At 39.6% G+C, this 18,131-nt stretch overlaps 1 protein-coding gene across 3 annotated transcripts in view; it reads left to right on the forward strand.

Moving 5' to 3' along the window:
• Positions 1–18,131, forward strand: part of Mycbp2 (MYC binding protein 2) — a 231,748-nt gene that overhangs the window by 178,589 nt on the left and 35,028 nt on the right. For 2 of the 3 annotated variants that reach the window (XM_032918388.1, XM_032918386.1), the window contains 4 exons: positions 231–386; positions 12,560–14,203; positions 15,091–15,260; positions 15,809–16,053. In XM_032918388.1, coding sequence (XP_032774279.1) covers positions 231–386; positions 12,560–14,203; positions 15,091–15,260; positions 15,809–16,053 — 2,215 coding nt within the window. The remainder of the gene's footprint in view (positions 1–230; positions 387–12,559; positions 14,204–15,090; positions 15,261–15,808; positions 16,054–18,131) is intronic. The other variant, XM_032918389.1, reaches the window with a different exon arrangement.

The following is an 18,131-nucleotide window of genomic DNA, read 5'->3' on the forward strand; positions in this document are numbered from 1 at the left end:
TGACTACTACATAAGACTGGTGGAGTATGTGCACTGAAAACCTCAAAACCAACTAGCATGTCAAATCTGACCCCAGGTGTGAGGACAGTGACCCCAGCTGTCCCTTTTCTGAACTGGCATGGCTTTATTTACTGTGTGATTTCATTGACTGTTATAAAAGCTCCATTTACTATGCCATTTTGGATGTTATAAGAATCAAGTTGTAGTTTTGACTGTTTTGCCCACTGCAGGTGATCAACTGAGTGCCATATTGAATTCTATTCAGTCACGGCCCAATCTCCCAGCTCCTTCCATCTTTGATCAAGCTGCAAAACCTCCCTCCTCCCTAGTCCACAGCCCATTTGTGTTCGGACAGCCCCTTTCCTTCCAGCAGCGTCAGCTTCAGAGTAAGTCTGTCAGCCATCCTGCCTCCTCAAGCTCTCTGAAGCTTGTCTCTAGTACTGGTCAGTCTATTAGCCATGACCTCAACTGACTGCTTTACTTAAGTAGATGTTATCCCACCCACATTTTTGAAGTATTTAAACTGTTCAGAGCTAAGATGTTCTGCAGCTAAGACATTTGCTTTAATTAAATATTTTTAAATTAAGTACTAAATCTGACCATTGTTCTTTCTATTTTAATTCTAGTAAATTCATACTATAAAGCATGTTAAGAAAGACATTTTTATTTCATTTTTTTATATGCATGGTTTTAGTAAGCATTAGTTACAGTGATAACTTGGCATTGTTTCATTGAATTTTTATTATTTGGTGCAAGCCCAAAAAAGAATAAACCTGTTCCACTATGGCAGTTAGGTAGAAAATAGAAGGTACTGGTTTGTTTGTTCTACACAAATATATCCATGAACTGTATAACAGTTGGAGTTCCATGGGTTCTTTAAGTTGTCGTCTCCTCACCACCTTTGTCTTTTGTCCCTCATGCCTTATCTTGGTCGTTTGGTTCCAGTTTTACAATCATGGGCAACTCTATCCTTTACTTAACCACAACAGTGACCTACACTGGTTTAAAACATAAACAAATCACACTAAATAAGCTGAGTGTTCCTTTCTCTTAAAGGACTCCTGAGCCTTTCCACAGAAGTAAACTGCACTCTGACAGCATAGGTTCTGTCCAACTCTCTTGTGATTAAACACTGAGGGCGATGCCTATGGCAGCCTCACTTTCCAGCTCTTCTGTTTCGGCTTGTTTGTTTGTTGGTTTGTTTGTTTGAGGAGATGCCTGGAATTCAACTCTGAGTGTTGCGTGTGCCTCAGTTTATGGACCCATTATATGATCCTCTTATAGGACCTTTTCACTTAAACTGCAGTCACATTTGAGCCTGGGTTACTATGTTACAACAAGACTTTAGTAACTTATTAGGGTTACTTAAGAGAGTAGCATTTCAACATAAATTAAAGACTATACAGGAATGTGACCCTTCATGGGTTTATGTTACATAACAGGCATGTTTAATACAAGTGTTTTGTACATGCAATTGCTGTCATTCTTTACCTTATTGACATATCTATTCCCATATTTCTCTTAAGATTCTCAAGGAAACAGACTAGTGTGAAATACTTGTTTTTCTTGTCTATAATGGGTAGTATTTCAGAAGAATGAAAGAAAAGTAAAGACTTAGTCTTGATTTATTAATTTTATAAAGCACCAGATGTTTTGCAATTAGATATGCTTTGGTTGCAGGATGTTCTAAAGGGGAAAACAATACAGTCAGATGAAAAATTCTTATTGTAGAAATTCAAATTTATTCAAATTTGATTGTAATAAGATAAATTTGCCTAACAATGATTCCATATGTTGTTTAGGGATGGGTGTTTATGATAAAGTGCTTGCCTTTTCTGGGTAAAGCCCTGGAGTGTCCCCATGAAGAAAGATGACAGTAAATTTGATTTATTCAGCTATGCTATAGTTTTAAATGTTTTACGCCAGTATAATTTCACGTATGTTGTTGGGACCATCAATTTTTTTTTAATTCTTTTATTTTTTTATTTTTTTTTTACTTCACTTTCTGCTCACTGACACATCCTTCTACAATCCTTCCCTCATTCCTCCTCTCCTCTTCTGAGCTGCTGAAGCCCCACCCCCATCCCCAATAGTCCCCCTCCCTGGTATTTTGAAATCTATGCAAGGCTAGGCACTTCCTCTCCCACTGGGACCAGACAAGACAGCCCAGCTAGAAGAACATTTCCCACAGACAGGCAACAGCTTTCAGGATAGCCCCCGTCCAGTTTTTCGGGATCCACATGAAGATCAAGCTGCACATCTGCTGCACTTGTGTGGGGAGGCCAAGGTCCAGCCCGAGTGTGTTCTTGGGTTGGTGGTTCAGACTCCGAGAGCCCCAAGGGCCCATGGTAGATGACTCTGTTGGTTCCTGTGGAGTTTGATCCCCTTTGGGGCCCTCCATCCTTCCTCCCATTCTTCCATAAGAGTCCCCAGGCTCCATCCACCGTGTGGCTGTGGGTGTCTGCATCTGTCTGAGTCAGCTGCTGGGTGGAGCCTCTCAGAGCATGCTCCTGTCTGCAAGCATAGCAGGGTATGTTAAATGGTGTTAGGGACTGGTGCTTGCCCAAGAGAAGGGTCTCAAGGTGAGCCTGTTATTGGTTGACCATCCCTTCTCCAATCCGTGTTCCCTCCCCTGCACCTGTATTTCTTGTAGACAAGATAAATTTGGGGCTGAAAGTTTTGTGGGTATGTTGTTGTCTCTATTGCTCCACTGGGGTTCCTGCCTGGCTACAGGAGGTGGCCTTTTCAGGTTCCATAGCCCCAATGTTGTGAGTCACAGCTGAAGTCACCCCCATTGATTCTTGGGTGCCTGCCCTATCCCAGGTCTCTGTGTCCCCTACCTCCTCACCTCTGCCAGTTGCAGATTTCCATTTATTTTTATGCCATCCAGCCACCTCTCCTGTCATTTCCCACACCTGATCCTAAGCTCCTCCCTCTCCCCCTCTCCTTCCCCCAGTTCCCTCACTCCATCTGCCTCTTATAATTATTTTGTTCCCCCTTTTAAGTGAGATTCAAGCTTCCTTGCTTGGGCCTGCATTCTTGTTTAGCTTCTTTGGTCTGTAGAGTGTAGCCCAGATATTTGTTATTTTATGGCTAATCTCCACTTATAAGTGAGTACATGCCATGCATGTCCTTTTGGGACTAAGTTACCTTACTCAGGATGGTATTTACAAGTTCCATCCATTTGCCTGCAAAATTCATGATCTCGTGTGGGGTAGAGAGATAAAACAGAATTCTCAACAGCGGATGGCCAAGATTCGCTAAAAGTCCTTAGTCATCAGGGAAATGCAAGTCAGCACAACTCTGAGGTTCTATCTTACACCCATCAGAATGGCTGAGATCAAAAACTCAAGAGGTAGCACATGCTGGGGAGGATATGGAGCAAGGGGAACACTCCTCCATGGTTGATGGGAATGCAAACTTGTACAACCACTTTGGAAATCAGTTTGGTGGTTTCTCAGAAAACTTGGAATAGTTCTACCTTAACGTCCAGCTATACCACTCCTGGGCATATGCACAAAAGACGCTGCACCGCATCACAGAACATTTGAACTATGTTCATAGCACCTTTTTTCATAATAGCCAGAAACTGGAATCTACCTAGATGTCCCTCAACTGAAAAATGGATTAAAAAGAAAAAAGTGGTACATCTACACAATGGAATAATCAACTATAAAAACAAAGACATCATGAGTTTTCAGGTACCACCAGTTCTTTACAACCACCTTAGAGCAAGTTTGAACTGGGGCCTAGGTCAATCATAGGATGGATTCTGAGTCATTGCTTTCTCGTACTCCAACAATGGGAGGCTCTTAGAGCGTTTTCCAATCCACACAGTCTCTGCAGAGTACCAGTAAACTCTGACTTCCAGAGTCCCAATCTCTTAGCATGACATTAAGGAAATATGGGACTAAAATGTAGTCTTAATATTTGAAAAGAATTTATTCTTATTTTTCATATCATGTTAGGAAAGTGAGTATAACACGCATTTATTAAGACCAGGGCTTTATTGCCGTGCATCTCACCATATTTTACCTTTTTCTATACTGTGTTGTATTTAAACCAAACTCTCTTGTTCTCACTACCAAATGAGTATCGTCTTATAGTTTTATGTTAATAAAGGAAACTTATTTCAACGACCATACTCACCTATTTTACCTATACCGACAGCAGCACTATGCAGTAACCACACCCTACGGTGTGTTCAGCACTATAATGCATCCTTATCTGGGATCATACTCTGTCTGATTTACCAGTCAGACACACGGAGAGAGCGACTCAACGACTTTCCCTCGAAGGTTGTCACGTGGCTGTTGCCACTGAGGACAGATGCCACGCTTTATCTTCACCCTCGTCTTCATAAGTACTACACAGTCTACTGTTTAATGAATATTCTCAAAGTTCTACTTACAGGTAGTTCTGACATCTAGACTAGTAACTTTAGACATATTGATTCCTTTTTCTAATTTTACTTTTTATGTATTGCATTAGAATAAAAGGAAAAACATTTCCATTGTGACTCAGGTTTCAGTTAACTAGACACAATCAACAAAGTACCTACATATCAGCTTTACTATTTCTATTAGCTTTATTTCAGTTCTTTCTGGGATATTTGCTTTTACTGTTAATTGTTTTTCCTGAAGCATAATTTTCACTGTCTTTAGAATTTAAAATAATGTATACATTAATTTAATCATTTTATTTTTGTGGGGGTTTTATGCATGTTTGTTTCTGTCTGTCTGTGCACACACACACACAGGTGCATGTGTGTGGGGATAGAGGTCAACATCTGTGCTTTTTGAGACAGGGTCTCTCACTGAGCCCGGAACTGGCTTACTGATTATGCTGGGTTCTCTGAGGGATATGAGGGATCAATATATCTCTGTCCCCTTAGAGCTGGGTTTACAGACATGTGGACATGGGACCCAGCACCAGGGTTTTGCATTCTGGGATCTAATATTCCCCAACAGACATTTTCTTCCCTCAGTCATCTCTCAAGCCCCCAAATTGATAATTTGTTAATTGTCAGAATTACATCATATCAAATTATTTAGACATTATACAAATACTCTTATAGAATTATTGTTTTAGAAGAAAAACATAACAGATTTCCCTTGCCTGTGTACACCAAGTTAGGATTTTTCTTTACTGTTCCACAGTTAGTAGCTTTAAACTTACGGAATTTGAAAAATTAATTAGTCCTTTAGGAATACTGTTCCAGTGAGCTAAACTGAGAATGTCAACTCTGAGTGAGAATATTACATTCCTAAAATAGTAACTGGGTTTTGGTCTGGTTTGCTTGCTTTCTTGCTTTTGAAACAGTGTCTCTCACTGTGTAGTCCAGGCTAGCCTGGGACTCACTTTGTAATGAGGCTTGCCTTGAACTCACAGAGATCTTCCTGCCTATACCTCCTATTTTCTTAGTGTTGGTAATAATAATAATGTATGCAGTGTCATTAAGATAATCTACACTCCCGAATTGCTCATTCAATATGGTAATTTCCACTATATTGTCCTTCCTAAAATTTCATTTTCAATTCTCTCAGTATTGCCTAGTAGGAACCTAGAAAGCCATTGATAATGTCACAGCTTGATGCTATCACATAATAGGAACTTTAAAAATAGAATGCGAGAAGAAGTAAATTTAATAATACATTTATCTCTTTTCTAAAATACTTGCTCAACCTGGATTTTACTTCACACACATGTAACATTGTGTTAGAATTTTCGGTCAGAATACGTGAAGAGTCATTCTCTTGCTATAGCTCTCTAATTCATTACATATTTCTGACAGTGAAATTTAACATTTTTGGTCATTGCTTAATTGTTGACTTACGTTAAATAATAATTTTTCCATTCTTTTCAGTTCTGAGACCCTGCATTGTGTATTTGCCACAAGAGGGCAATAGATGCTCTGATTCTTTGAGTGTGGTGTCGGGAATGGTCCAGAAATCATGCATTCATACCAAAACCACAGGTTTTAGAATGCTTCACTCATTAAAATTTGACCATTTTACTGTACTTGTTTTTAACACATGGATAATAACTTTAAAGTTCAGTTTTTGTGACAGTAAATAAAGTGATCAGGGAATCTGATACTAGGGATTCACAACCAAGGAATGAAGGAAGTAAAGAGATGCTAGGACTGAGGAAACGTTGCTTTGAGGGAGAGTGAGTTTTTCATTAGATGGATGTGACAGGACTGGCCATGAAGAACTAGTGATACCCACAGCAGCAGGTGTCTGAGGGGCCCTCCATGGGGACAGGGACGTGAGCATCAGGCAGGCACTGCAGAGAAGCCGGATTGTTCTTCACTATTTCACTGTTACTATTTTTAGTGAAGTACTTCGTGTCCAAAAAATAATTAAAATTAATTAAATGATTGATTTCACCTGTAGAGTTTAATTATTTTGCAAAGTGCCGTTTAATCTTCATAAAGTGTTTTTTTTCTTTTTTCATTAACCTTTTCTTTTGTGAGCAGTCTCAGTATGTCTGTAGTCACACTTTATTTTCTCTAGTCATTGAACAGTGTGCTTTTGGGGCTCTGAGAAAATGTCATGATTTATTCTGAATGATACGTAGCAGTGCAGGTGGAAAACGTTTTCAGGTGCTTGTCTTCACATGTATGACGTTTTGTCTTACAAGTATGTTATAGTTCCTCACACATCTGTGTATGAGAACTTCAGGTTAGTGGCATTCTTTGCCATTCTTGCCCCACTCCTCTTCCTGATAGCCTGTGTCCTACAGACTATAGCCAGGCTGCCGGAAGGAGACAGCATTCACAGCTGACAGGTTGATCCCGTGTACTTCCTAGTGTGTCTCATTGTTGGTGGCTCCTTTTAATGCTGCCGTTGTACCTAGGCCCTTGAGGCTGCCAGACAGGCGCTCTCACACTGAGCCATCTTCCCCTTTCTAGCTTAGGTCTTGAAGGAGAGAAAAAACATCATCAAACTCGTCACCCTCCTAACATTCTCAACAGTGGCTACAAACTCTGCAGTTTAAATCTCCAAGATTTAAATACATGAGAACTCTTTGCAGCCCTTTCTTATGTCCATAGATTTATGCAAAAAGAAAAACATTCAAAAATAAAGTGCAAAGTTTTAGTTTCTGGTGGGTTTATCACCCTTTTGTATTGAACCCATGGTGAGCTTTCCTCCTGAGCCCCAGGACATTCTGATTTGTGTGAGCTTTGACAGCCATGCACTTTATACACCGAGAATCATATTTACTTACTTATTGAATATGTTCTCACATTGGCTCTTCATTTCTAGTCTTGTTATTTTTATACCCTTCCCACAAGTGTGCATGGCTGTGATGTGCACCTGTGGGTCTTAAGGAGTGCTGGAGTAGTAGCAATGCTATACACTGATAATGTCTGTGTCTTTTGATACCTACCTAGCCTTATCTTTGCATTCTGTCTCAGGCTTCACACAGTACAAGTGCCATCAGAGTGAGGGCTTCTGTTTCATCATTGTATCTTCAGTCTCTAGGATGATTGCCGATATATAATAATCGTATTGTTAATTGAGTTATTTCTTTTTCATTTGTATGCCACGCATTTTTTAAATCATCTATAAGAATAAATCAGTTAAAATATAACTCATGCTGTTCCAGATGTATATTTTATGTGTAGGTTATTTTATTTCTGTGGGTATGTGTGTATCTGTATGTTGTTTGCTTGTGTGTGCATGTATGTGTGCAGATACAAACATACAGCCAATTGTAGAGTCCGGGCGTCTTTCCAAAGGGTTGTCCTCTATGGATCTCTGTCTGTTCTGTTTAAGTCAGGGTCTTTGCCTGCAACTGGAACTCACTGTTTCCACTAGGCCAGCTGGTCCCTGGGGACCCCTGTCTCCATCTTCTCAGAGCTAGGGTTAAGGTGCACTCTGCCACATGCACCTTTTGTGTTGGTGCGAGGGATCTACACTCATACATATGGAACAAGCCCTTTACCCACAGAGCCATTTCCCTACCGCCCTAGATTTATTTTCAAAAATGGTTTTAAAAGTTATCTCATTTGCAAAGTTTATTCAGAGCTACTGATTAATTTTAATTGCCATCATTGAAATGCAGTGTTATGGGTGTCGAGAATCAGCATTTTTTAGCTTATGCTGCCTTAAAGTTTCTATTATTTACTACTGCATTAAAAATAACTAAAATGTTTTCACATGTCCCAATGAGCTTTAAATATGCTTTATTTGTGTTGTGAGACTTTTGGCTAACAGAATTTAATATCTTAGATTAAAGATCTGTTAAAAAAGAACAAAAACCACTAAATACTGGGATTAGCCTTAAGAAAAGTATATTTCACCATTGAACCATTCTAAGATACACATTTTGGAAATAATAATAATGATAATGATGATGATGATGATGATGATGATGATGATGATGCCATTCAGAAAACAAGGAAACACTAGTTAAACTACAAGTAGTAGTTCTTTCTCTACCATCATTGTTTCTGTGTATAAACTTTATTTACAGGCAAGCAATCACAGGAACTTAACAAACTGAAGAAATATTAGTCTAAATAGAAATGCTCAAATTTGATCAGTCAGATCTATAAGCCTTACTTATAACAACACATTTGGACATACTACACATACAGTTCGCTAAATCCATCAATTTGACCTTTGTTTTAAATCTTAACGTTATAGGAGCATTAGAGAACCTTTACAGTGGTTTAAGTAAGTGTGTCATTGCCCACCGTCTGACGTGCTTTGCTTTCCCTTGTGCTCTCTCAGCTTCACCCCACTGAATCTGTGCTGCTTCTTTGCCAGTGTTTTCCACTGTAGTCTCTCCATCTCGCAACCTTGCCTCTTGTGACCGTGGTTACACATGTTTTGGTGTAGCTGGGCCTGCCTCTCCTCTCTCCTCTCTGACTCACAAACTGCAGGGTGGGTGTGTGTGCATCCTGAGCATCCAGGCCACTCTTAGTACATGGAGGAGGAGCCTACAAATGTTCATTTTACCACCGTCCTTTCCATGCCGTTCCGTTGTTCAATTAAGCTTTATCATTTTATTTAGAATGTTGCGTTTGAAATTATGATGTATCCATTTATATTGTGTTGCATTATAAATTATCCTGTAGTGTATGTCTGTCGTACCTGCAGTTACAGATATCATTCTTGTTAGTCTAAAGCTTTGCAGGGTCTCTGGAGTATGAAAAGGATTGCCGCAAGATGATGTATGCGAGCCCTCAAACTTGATGAATACAGGTTCTCACGTACAAGCTGTATCACAGACTTGTAGTGCCCGGCTAAGCAGTCTATTGTTCTAATTTTTATAGAAATATTTTGAAAATTAAGTTAAAATCTTTTTAAAAAGTTGATTATTAAGAAGTAATACAGACACATATGTGCGCGCACACTACCCTTTCTATGATGAATCTTTCTTAGGGTATTTTTATAGTGACCTAATTTAAAATTTTTAAATTTAAAAGTGCTAAATGAGTAACAAACACAATTTCAAAATATGCACTTCCTCCTTTAGAGTACTGCAAATACTTACTCAAATATTTTTGCCATAAAATAACATTTAATTAAAGGTAAGGACACTTGCTGACAAGGATGGCAACTTGTGTTCAGTACTGTAACCCACATGATAGAGAGAACGAACTCGCACAAACTGTCTTCTGACATCCACACACACACAACACACAGAGTCACATACTCACGTGCAGATAAGTAAGTATAAAACAAAACTTTAAGAGAAAAGGAATATAGAAGTGGCAAATGGAAAGTGTAATGGATAGGATTACAAACCAGATTCATATACAATGTAGTACTTAGAATATCAGGTCATGTAACCGAATAATATGCCACATATTATGACGTACGTTTTGTAGTATAGTATTACTTATGTTATATTCTAGCATCATATCATATGCCCTAATTATAATTTGGCTAATAAAAATGATCTTAGGATTAATGAATAAATCCTTCCTATTTACATGTTCAGTAACATTTAATATGGTTGACTATACAAAGTTTTTAGCTCATGTTTCATAAGGATTACTTAAGAGGTTAAAAGTTCTTTTCTACTACCTAAATTTACATATTAAGAACATAATTATGAAACCAAATTAACTTCTGCATGTGAAGATAAGTGTGGCTCAATAATTTTAATGAAATATTTGTTCATTTTTTTGTTATTTTGGGACACGAACATAACATCATCTTGGGAAGAAATTCTCCATCGTTACTTATGCAGTTGAACTCCAACAGTTATTTAACTGTTGTCATTGTCACTTAGAGAGCTGAAGACAGTATCACCTCTGCTGAGACATGGTCTCTACCTCTCAGTAACGCACAGAGGAGCCAGATGATGTTCCCAGTGCTTCACCTCTGACCGTCCATGTGTAGAGCAGTTGTAGAGCAATCCCACACTGTGAGATACAGTACTCACCATGCCTTGGAAGTTGGTAGTGAGGACACACCTGGAGCAGCTGTAGTTTATCTTGCCAGAACCCTGCTCATTAAGTAGGAATCCTACAGTCTAATTTGCTATTTTCTATGAATTAGAAAATTCAGTTAAGAATTAATTTTGGAAGGATTCTAAATTTGAAATGTACTACTTATTTATCTTGGTTCCTCAGTTTGTGTTTTGCAGCTCCTAAAATAAGTGTCTAAAGGTGATTTAACACCTTCCATCTCTTTCCTGATAACAGCAACAACCGCAAAGGCCCTGAAAACCCAAATGTAGCAAGAGTAAAATTAGGAGCCAGGGCTAGGCTGAGCTAACTCCACCAAACATAATGTACATACTGTTTATAAAGTTTGCACTACACTAGTACTGGGTCAGTAAGGTAAAAGTCACAGCAACGTAGACCTTTGGGGACAACAGGGGAGTAATTGTTTGTCAGTTACTCCTGGTACTCTTTGTTCTCCTAGTTAGGGTTGACACTTGAAATTTTTGTGATTTCTTTTTACAAGTGTATTCTAATCCCAAAATGCATATAAGCCAATAGTGAAACAAAGGAGAGAGAGAGAGAGAGAGAGAGAGAGAGAGAGAGAGAGAGAGAGAGATCAAGACCAACTTACATGTTTAAGAAAGAAGAAAATCCATGGAGTAGAAACAGATAATGATCAAAATACTTTTATTCTTTCAAAGAACTATAATTGTTTGCTACATGTTGGGATGTTGCATCTGAAGTGGATTCTCAAAGAATCTGAATGTGTTGGAATAGGAAGGAAGGAAGGAAAGAAGGAAGGAAGAAAGGGAAGAAAGGGAAAAAGGGAAAAAGGGAGAAAGGAAGACAATTGGTCTTCCAACAAACTGGTTGAACAAATACCATATTCCAAGATCTGTATCAATGACACAGATCTGGATTATTTTCCAGAAAGAAGACAGATTTTGTATTGCTCTGACATACAGATGTCTATAGTGTGACTTCATACGAATTCGAATCAGAGCCTACACTTACTCCCATCTCTTTTTTGGGAAAAGAGAGAAGAGGCTGCATTTATTACCAGTAGCAAATTCCATTTCCTAGGACCTCTTTTCTAAACATATAGCATTGTATTTAGCTGGTTTTGCTTTTTCATGACACTTAAATCACTTGAATCAAATTGCTCTCCTTCTAAAACAGTCTTTGCACTATAAGCAATAGTAATTTTTGTCATCATTTGTTTAAGGAAGAAAAGTGACATTAAGCTGAACCACCAGCTAGGGACAAAGCCTAACTGTATTGCTTCAGAAAAGCATGATATGTAGGATAGAGAAGTTAAGGGAAGGCCAGAATACCCAAACCAAATGGTTTCCGTGTAGAGTTATCTAGGGGTTTGCCTTAGAAAGAGGCTTTGGGGGTTTGGGTGGTGGTGGTTTGTTTCTGTTATTCACTAGGCCTAACTTGTAATTCTCATGATGAAGATCCCATGATTTCTTTTGTATGTGGGGCCTTCAGCTCCGAATTCTACCAGCTAAGCTCCTGAGATCTTAAGGTGGAAACTGTTCTCATGTAACAGAGAGAGTGCGTGGCTAACATGCTAATACTCAGCAGCTAGGGCTTCCATACTGTGTCATGTCATCATGAACAAGACACTAAACCAAGATGTGTCCTGTGAGGAGCTCCTCACTAACTTCATTGTATTCATTTTTATAATTGAATAGAGTAATTGCATGAGTTTCTTTGTCCAACAAGACCTACGCTGTTACCTTAAGTATGCTAAGTTTTATTCCTGAATATCTTAATTTGTTTTCTATGGAGGATATATTTTTCAAAATTTAATTTTTAAAGTAGTTGTTCTCTTTCTAGTCTCTTGCTGAATTTAAATTCTAATTAGTCACACAAAGGCTGTGGTTTATATATGTATCACTAATAGCTCATCGGGGGAATACATACTCTTTATTCAATATGTTTTGTATCTATAAACATATATTGTAGTATTGTGTGTATTGATAAGAGTAGACATTTTATGGGAAATATTTTTATTTTATTCTTAACATGTTTTTGTATATATGATAAGCAATGCAAATTTTGTAGCTTTTCTGTTTTAGTGTTTAAATTATCTTTGTGTTACATTTTATTAACAAGTTCATTATGAAATGGATCATGCAGGTGACAGAGGAACTGTCTCAACATCTTCAAGACCAGTGTCTACATCAGGAAAGTCAGAGCTGCCCTCCAAGAACAGCAGACCAGTTAAACCTGATGGGCGTGTGAGCCGGACTACTGCTGACCAGAAGAAGCCACGGGGCACAGAAGGCTTATCTGCTAGTGAATCCCTCATGTTAAAATCTGATGCTGCAAAGTTGAGGTCAGACTCCCATAGTAGGTCACTGTCCCCTAACCATAACACTTTGCAGACACTGAAGTCTGATGGAAGGATATCTTCTAGCTTAAGGGCTGAATCCCCAGGACCAGGCTCTAGGTCATCCTCTCCTAAGCCCAAGACTCTGCCGACTCCCAGGTCTAGCCCATCTGGTGCTAGCTCTCCACGCTCCTCCTCACCACAGGATAAAAATCTACCTCAGAAAAGCACAGCTCCTGCTAAGACAAAACTTGACCCACCTCGGGAGCGTTCCAAGTCAGACTCATATACACTTGATCCAGATACGCTCCGTAAGAAGAAAATGCCCCTCACAGAACCATTAAGGGGGCGATCCACATCACCAAAACCAAAACCAGTACCAAAGGATCCTAAAGACTCCCCAGGGTCTGAAAACAGAGCCCCTTCTCCCCACGTGGTCCAGGAAAACCTCCATAGTGAGGTAGTTGAAGTCTGTACTTCAAGTACTTTAAAAACAAATAGTGTCACAGACAGCACCTGTGATGACAGCAATGATTTTAAGAGTGTGGATGAAGGTTCAAATAAAGTGCACTTCAGCATAGGAAAAGCACCACTGAAAGATGAACAGGAAATGAGAGCATCACCCAAAATAAGTCGGAAATGTGCTAATAGACACACCAGGCCCAAAAAAGAAAAGTCTAACTTTCTTTTCAAAGGAGATGGAGCCAAATCTTTAGAGCCAGCCAAGCAAGCCATGTCCCCGTCTGTGGCTGAGTGTGCCCGAGCTGTCTTTGCCTCTTTTCTGTGGCATGAAGGCATAGTACATGATGCAATGGCCTGCTCTTCCTTCCTGAAGTTTAACCCTGAACTTTCCAAAGAACATGCTCCCATAAGAAGTAGTTTGAATAGCCAGCCACCCACAGAGGAAAAGGAAATCAAGTTAAAAAATAGACATTCGTTGGAAATATCATCTGCTCTAAATATGTTCAACATTTCACCTCACGGACCAGACATATCCAAGATGGGAAGTATCAACAAAAATAAGGTCCTGTCTATGCTTAAGGAGCCACCTCTACATGAGAAGTGTGAAGACGGAAAGTCGGAAGCCACTTTTGAAATGTCCATGCATCACTCAGTGAAGTCTAGGTCTCCGCTCCCCTTAACATTACAACACTTAGTGGCCTTCTGGGAGGACATCTCTTTGGCTACAATCAAAGCTGCTTCCCAGAATATGATTTTTCCAAGTCCAGGTTCCTGTGCAGTCCTTAAAAAGAAAGAAAGTGAGAAAGAGAATAAAAAAACGAAAAAGGAAAAAAAGAAAAAAGAAAAGACAGAAATTCGGCCAAGGGGCAATTTGTTTGGTGAAATGGCCCAGCTGGCAGTAGGAGGGCCAGAGAAAGATACCATCTGTGAGCTATGTGGGGAATCCCACCCATACCCAGTGACCTATCACATGAGACAAGCTCACCCAGGTAAGCGGTATTGTGGTATATGTATATGTATGCTTTGGTCCTGATAAGCTAGAGCAGTCACCTTCTTGGGAACTGCCCTCTGAATTATATCAAAGTATGGGGAAACAGTTGCCCAAATAAGTAGAATCCTACATCATTGACCACCGTGAATATTTCTTGAAAGAGATGGAGAAATTCTAGTAGAATAGTTTCTTTAAAGAGATGGAGAAATTCTAGTAAGACTCTGATCAAGAAATATGTTTTTTCCTTGGAATGTGGCAAATTTTGAAAATGTTTTAAGTATTTTATGTATTTCCCAAAAGATGACACGAAGACCTTACACAGTATAAGTAATGGCATGTCTAAACAAGAGGGACAGCTTTGTATTAGAGCCTCTAATGCAGGGCCCTGCTCAGAGGTTACCAGTTAAATGGAGTGTACAGAACAGGATGGGGAATTTTCCATGTAAGTGATAATCAGTTGTTTAATCAGAGAACTGCATGTTTGGTAAATATTTTTATATATTTATATTCTAAAGCTTACTTCATATATGATTGTTTTCTTCTTTTTTCACTTTGATGTTAGAAACATTTGATTTCTGAAACATGCCATTCTTTTATATGTGTCTATTTTACTGACATTCATAAGTAGATCTAAAGATACCCATGCCCTGTTTCTTTAATGTACTCATCTAACAATAGAATATCTCAAGCATTTTGAGCATCGTCTAATTGATAATTTTTTTTAAATCAGGCATGCTGTTTTTCTCTAATGTATATACACCTTTTAAACAATTAGGTACTTGCTAGGGTTTTAGTTTGGAAAGATGCACATGTTGCTGTGGTAATATCACTAATGAAGATCAAGGACATTCAAAATGTTAAATATATGTCTTGTGTTTTTTCAAGGTTGTGGCCGATATGCTGGTGGACAAGGATACAATAGCATTGGGCATTTTTGTGGAGGATGGGCTGGTAACTGTGGTGATGGGGGAATGGGAGGAAGCACTTGGTACCTCGTATGTGATCGCTGTAGAGAAAAATACCTCCGTGAAAAACAGGCTGCTGCAAGGGAAAAGGTATTTTATTCCACTCAGGCTATATTATTTATGACATGTATGTAACTCATCAGAATACATAATCATACCATTGCATTAGTTCTGTGTAATTGATATTAAAGTATAGCAAAAATAAAATACAAATTCAATATTTGTTAAGTCAACTGGTTCTAATCTAATATTTCGGTACAAATGATGTGCTGACAAATGTTTATGATGTGATTCCTAACTGCCTCCCCACACCGCACATACATGGACACTTCACTGTTTCTGTTCCGCGTGCTCTCCTCCTCTTTCTCTCTTGTCTTTTCCTTAAAATCCAATCATACCATAGAACTCAGAAATTGGAGATCATTCCTGCTAATGACAAACCATGTCAGAGACCTCTGCTAAAGCTCATTCCCCACATGACTCCTCCCATGTTCCCCAGTGGTGGGTTTGTTGTTTTAGTAATCAAGAGCAGTTTTAAAATACTTTTTCATGTCTTTTTTCTTAGAAACAGCAAAAGTTAAGAATTATCTTTTTAAATATATGCAGGAAACAGTCAGTGCTCTTCACTTTTTTGCCAGGTCAAACAATCGAGAAGAAAGCCAATGCAAGTAAAGACGCCCCGTGCCTTGCCCACCATGGAAGCACACCAGGTGATCAAGGCCAACGCCCTCTTCCTGCTGTCCCTGAGCAGTGCGGCAGAGCCAAGCATCCTGTGCTACCACCCTGCAAAGCCATTCCAGTCTCAGCTGCCCATTGTGAAGGAAGGCGTTTCTGAGGCCCTTCCTGTTAAAATGCCCTGTCTCTACTTGCAGACCTTAGCTAGGTAATAAGACTTTGTTGTTGATTTTTAATTCCCTTTGGGCTTACAGCTTCTGATGATCGATGGCATACTGTAAAGAGGTTCAGAACTTGCTCTCCTGCTCACGCTGTCACAGAGAGTGTGCAGGAAACAAACCTCTGGGATTTGCTTTCTCCATTGCCCTGATCGATGTGACTGGGAGCAGAGTGCACATTTTGTGCTTGTGGGTACTCTATCAGTTTGTTCTGTTACGATTAATACAAAACATATCATAAAACGAAAGACTTGCATGTTTTATTCTCTGTTAGTTGACTTGAGTCTGTTGGTCAGAAGAGGGTGCCGAAGAGGAAAGGAAAGAAACTGTTGTCTCCTGTACACGTTTTTATTTGTTCTTTTTACCCTTAAACAAAACCAGCGGAGTAAGAAGGGCACCAGAAGGAGTAGTAAACGTCCTGACTGTAGTCAGCAGTGGTGGGAAGAAAACCTTGACAGTGTCGTGCTGGGCTTACTCAAAGTGAAATGTGAATAGGGTGCTGGAAGAGCTTACACAGTACTTGAGACTTCCTCAGCCCATAACGAAGCAGTTCCCAGGAGTCTGCCATTGCCGTACACTTGTGTGACACTGAAGGACTGGTGACTAGAAATCCAGTGGGCGAGAGACGGGAGGGAAGCAGTTTCCAGCAGAGCACATTCAAGTGAAAGCTCATTCCGTTCACCTGGGAATCTGGGTAACAGTACTCAGTAGCTTGTGCTGATTCTTCTTCAGGCAGAGGCAATGAAGGAAGAATTTTAAACATGGAAAGAGTCAGTCTGGTTTGTAATTAAAAGGTCACAGTATGGAATGTGGAAACAAATACAGAGATTGGACCATGGATTTAACCCAAGATGGAGAAATGCCTGTTGATGGCTTTCTCGTTTCCTCTACTGGACTTGGACTTTACTGTCTACACACTTTCCTGCTGTACACTAACACTGTAAAATAGTCTTCCACAGTCCGAAGATACGGTGTTTTGAATTCTATATTTTGCCTGCTGTCATGGCTTGCCAGTCAATCATTCCGCTGAAAAGTGCCCCTTTTTTATGGCGAAGTTGTGAGGCTTTAAGAAATGTTTGTCCTGGGGTTGGGGATTTAGCTCAGTGGTAGAGCGCTTGCCTAGGAAGCGCAAGGCCCTGGGTTCGGTCCCCAGCTCCGAAAAAAAGAACCAAAAAGAAAAAAAAAAAGAAATGTTTGTCCTTGTTAAAATAGGAAAGGGAGATGTGAAACATCCAAGACCAGGAAGAACTCATGAGGCATGCTAAATAACTGCAGGCTTTCCTTGAGTTTCAACTAGACTACTATGTGCATTTAGGTTAACAATGTTTTATTCTTGTTTGAAAAAGAATGAATCTAGCCAGGCTGGTGAGATAGTTCAGTGGATAAAGCTGCTTACCATCAAACCTACCAAGTCTGATCTCTTGGACCCACAGGTTGAAGGAGGAAAGCATCTCTCACTAGTTGCTTCTGACCTCCCCACGTGTACCTTGGTGTGCACTAGTAACCACCCCCCCAACACACACACACACACACACACACACACACACACACACACACCATAAATAAAGACATGTAGCATTAAAATAGGAGTCAAATTATAAAACACAGAAGGAAAAATTTGCCAGCATAATAGAATTAAGGAACTTCAATTCTTAGCTCTCTACGGAATGGATACACCCTAACCAAAAGAATGATTTACATTTGTACTTTTCAAATTTTTCAATTCTGATATATATTATGACCCAAAAAGTGACATGCATTTCAACAATCCATCAAGCAGTGACACGGGGATGATAGAAAATGAGGAGAGAACGGTGCAAAGAGAGACGTGGGCAGTGTGATGGCCGGAATGACTAGTGCAGATTGAGATACAGCCCTTGTCCGGCACAGATGTTCCTTCTCACCTAAGCACCAGATAGTCAGTGGGGTCATTCACCAAGCACTGGAAGACAGAGATGCTCTCGAACCACAGAAAATGAGTCCCACCCATGTAGGCAGGTTGTGGTACCCAGAAGTAATAACAGACTGATCTCTACCGAACGGCTTCTGTGGCTATCTAATACTTTAT

This window comes from Rattus rattus, chromosome 12 (genome assembly GCF_011064425.1).
Source record: "Rattus rattus isolate New Zealand chromosome 12, Rrattus_CSIRO_v1, whole genome shotgun sequence".
Lineage (NCBI taxonomy): Eukaryota > Metazoa > Chordata > Mammalia > Rodentia > Muridae > Rattus > Rattus rattus.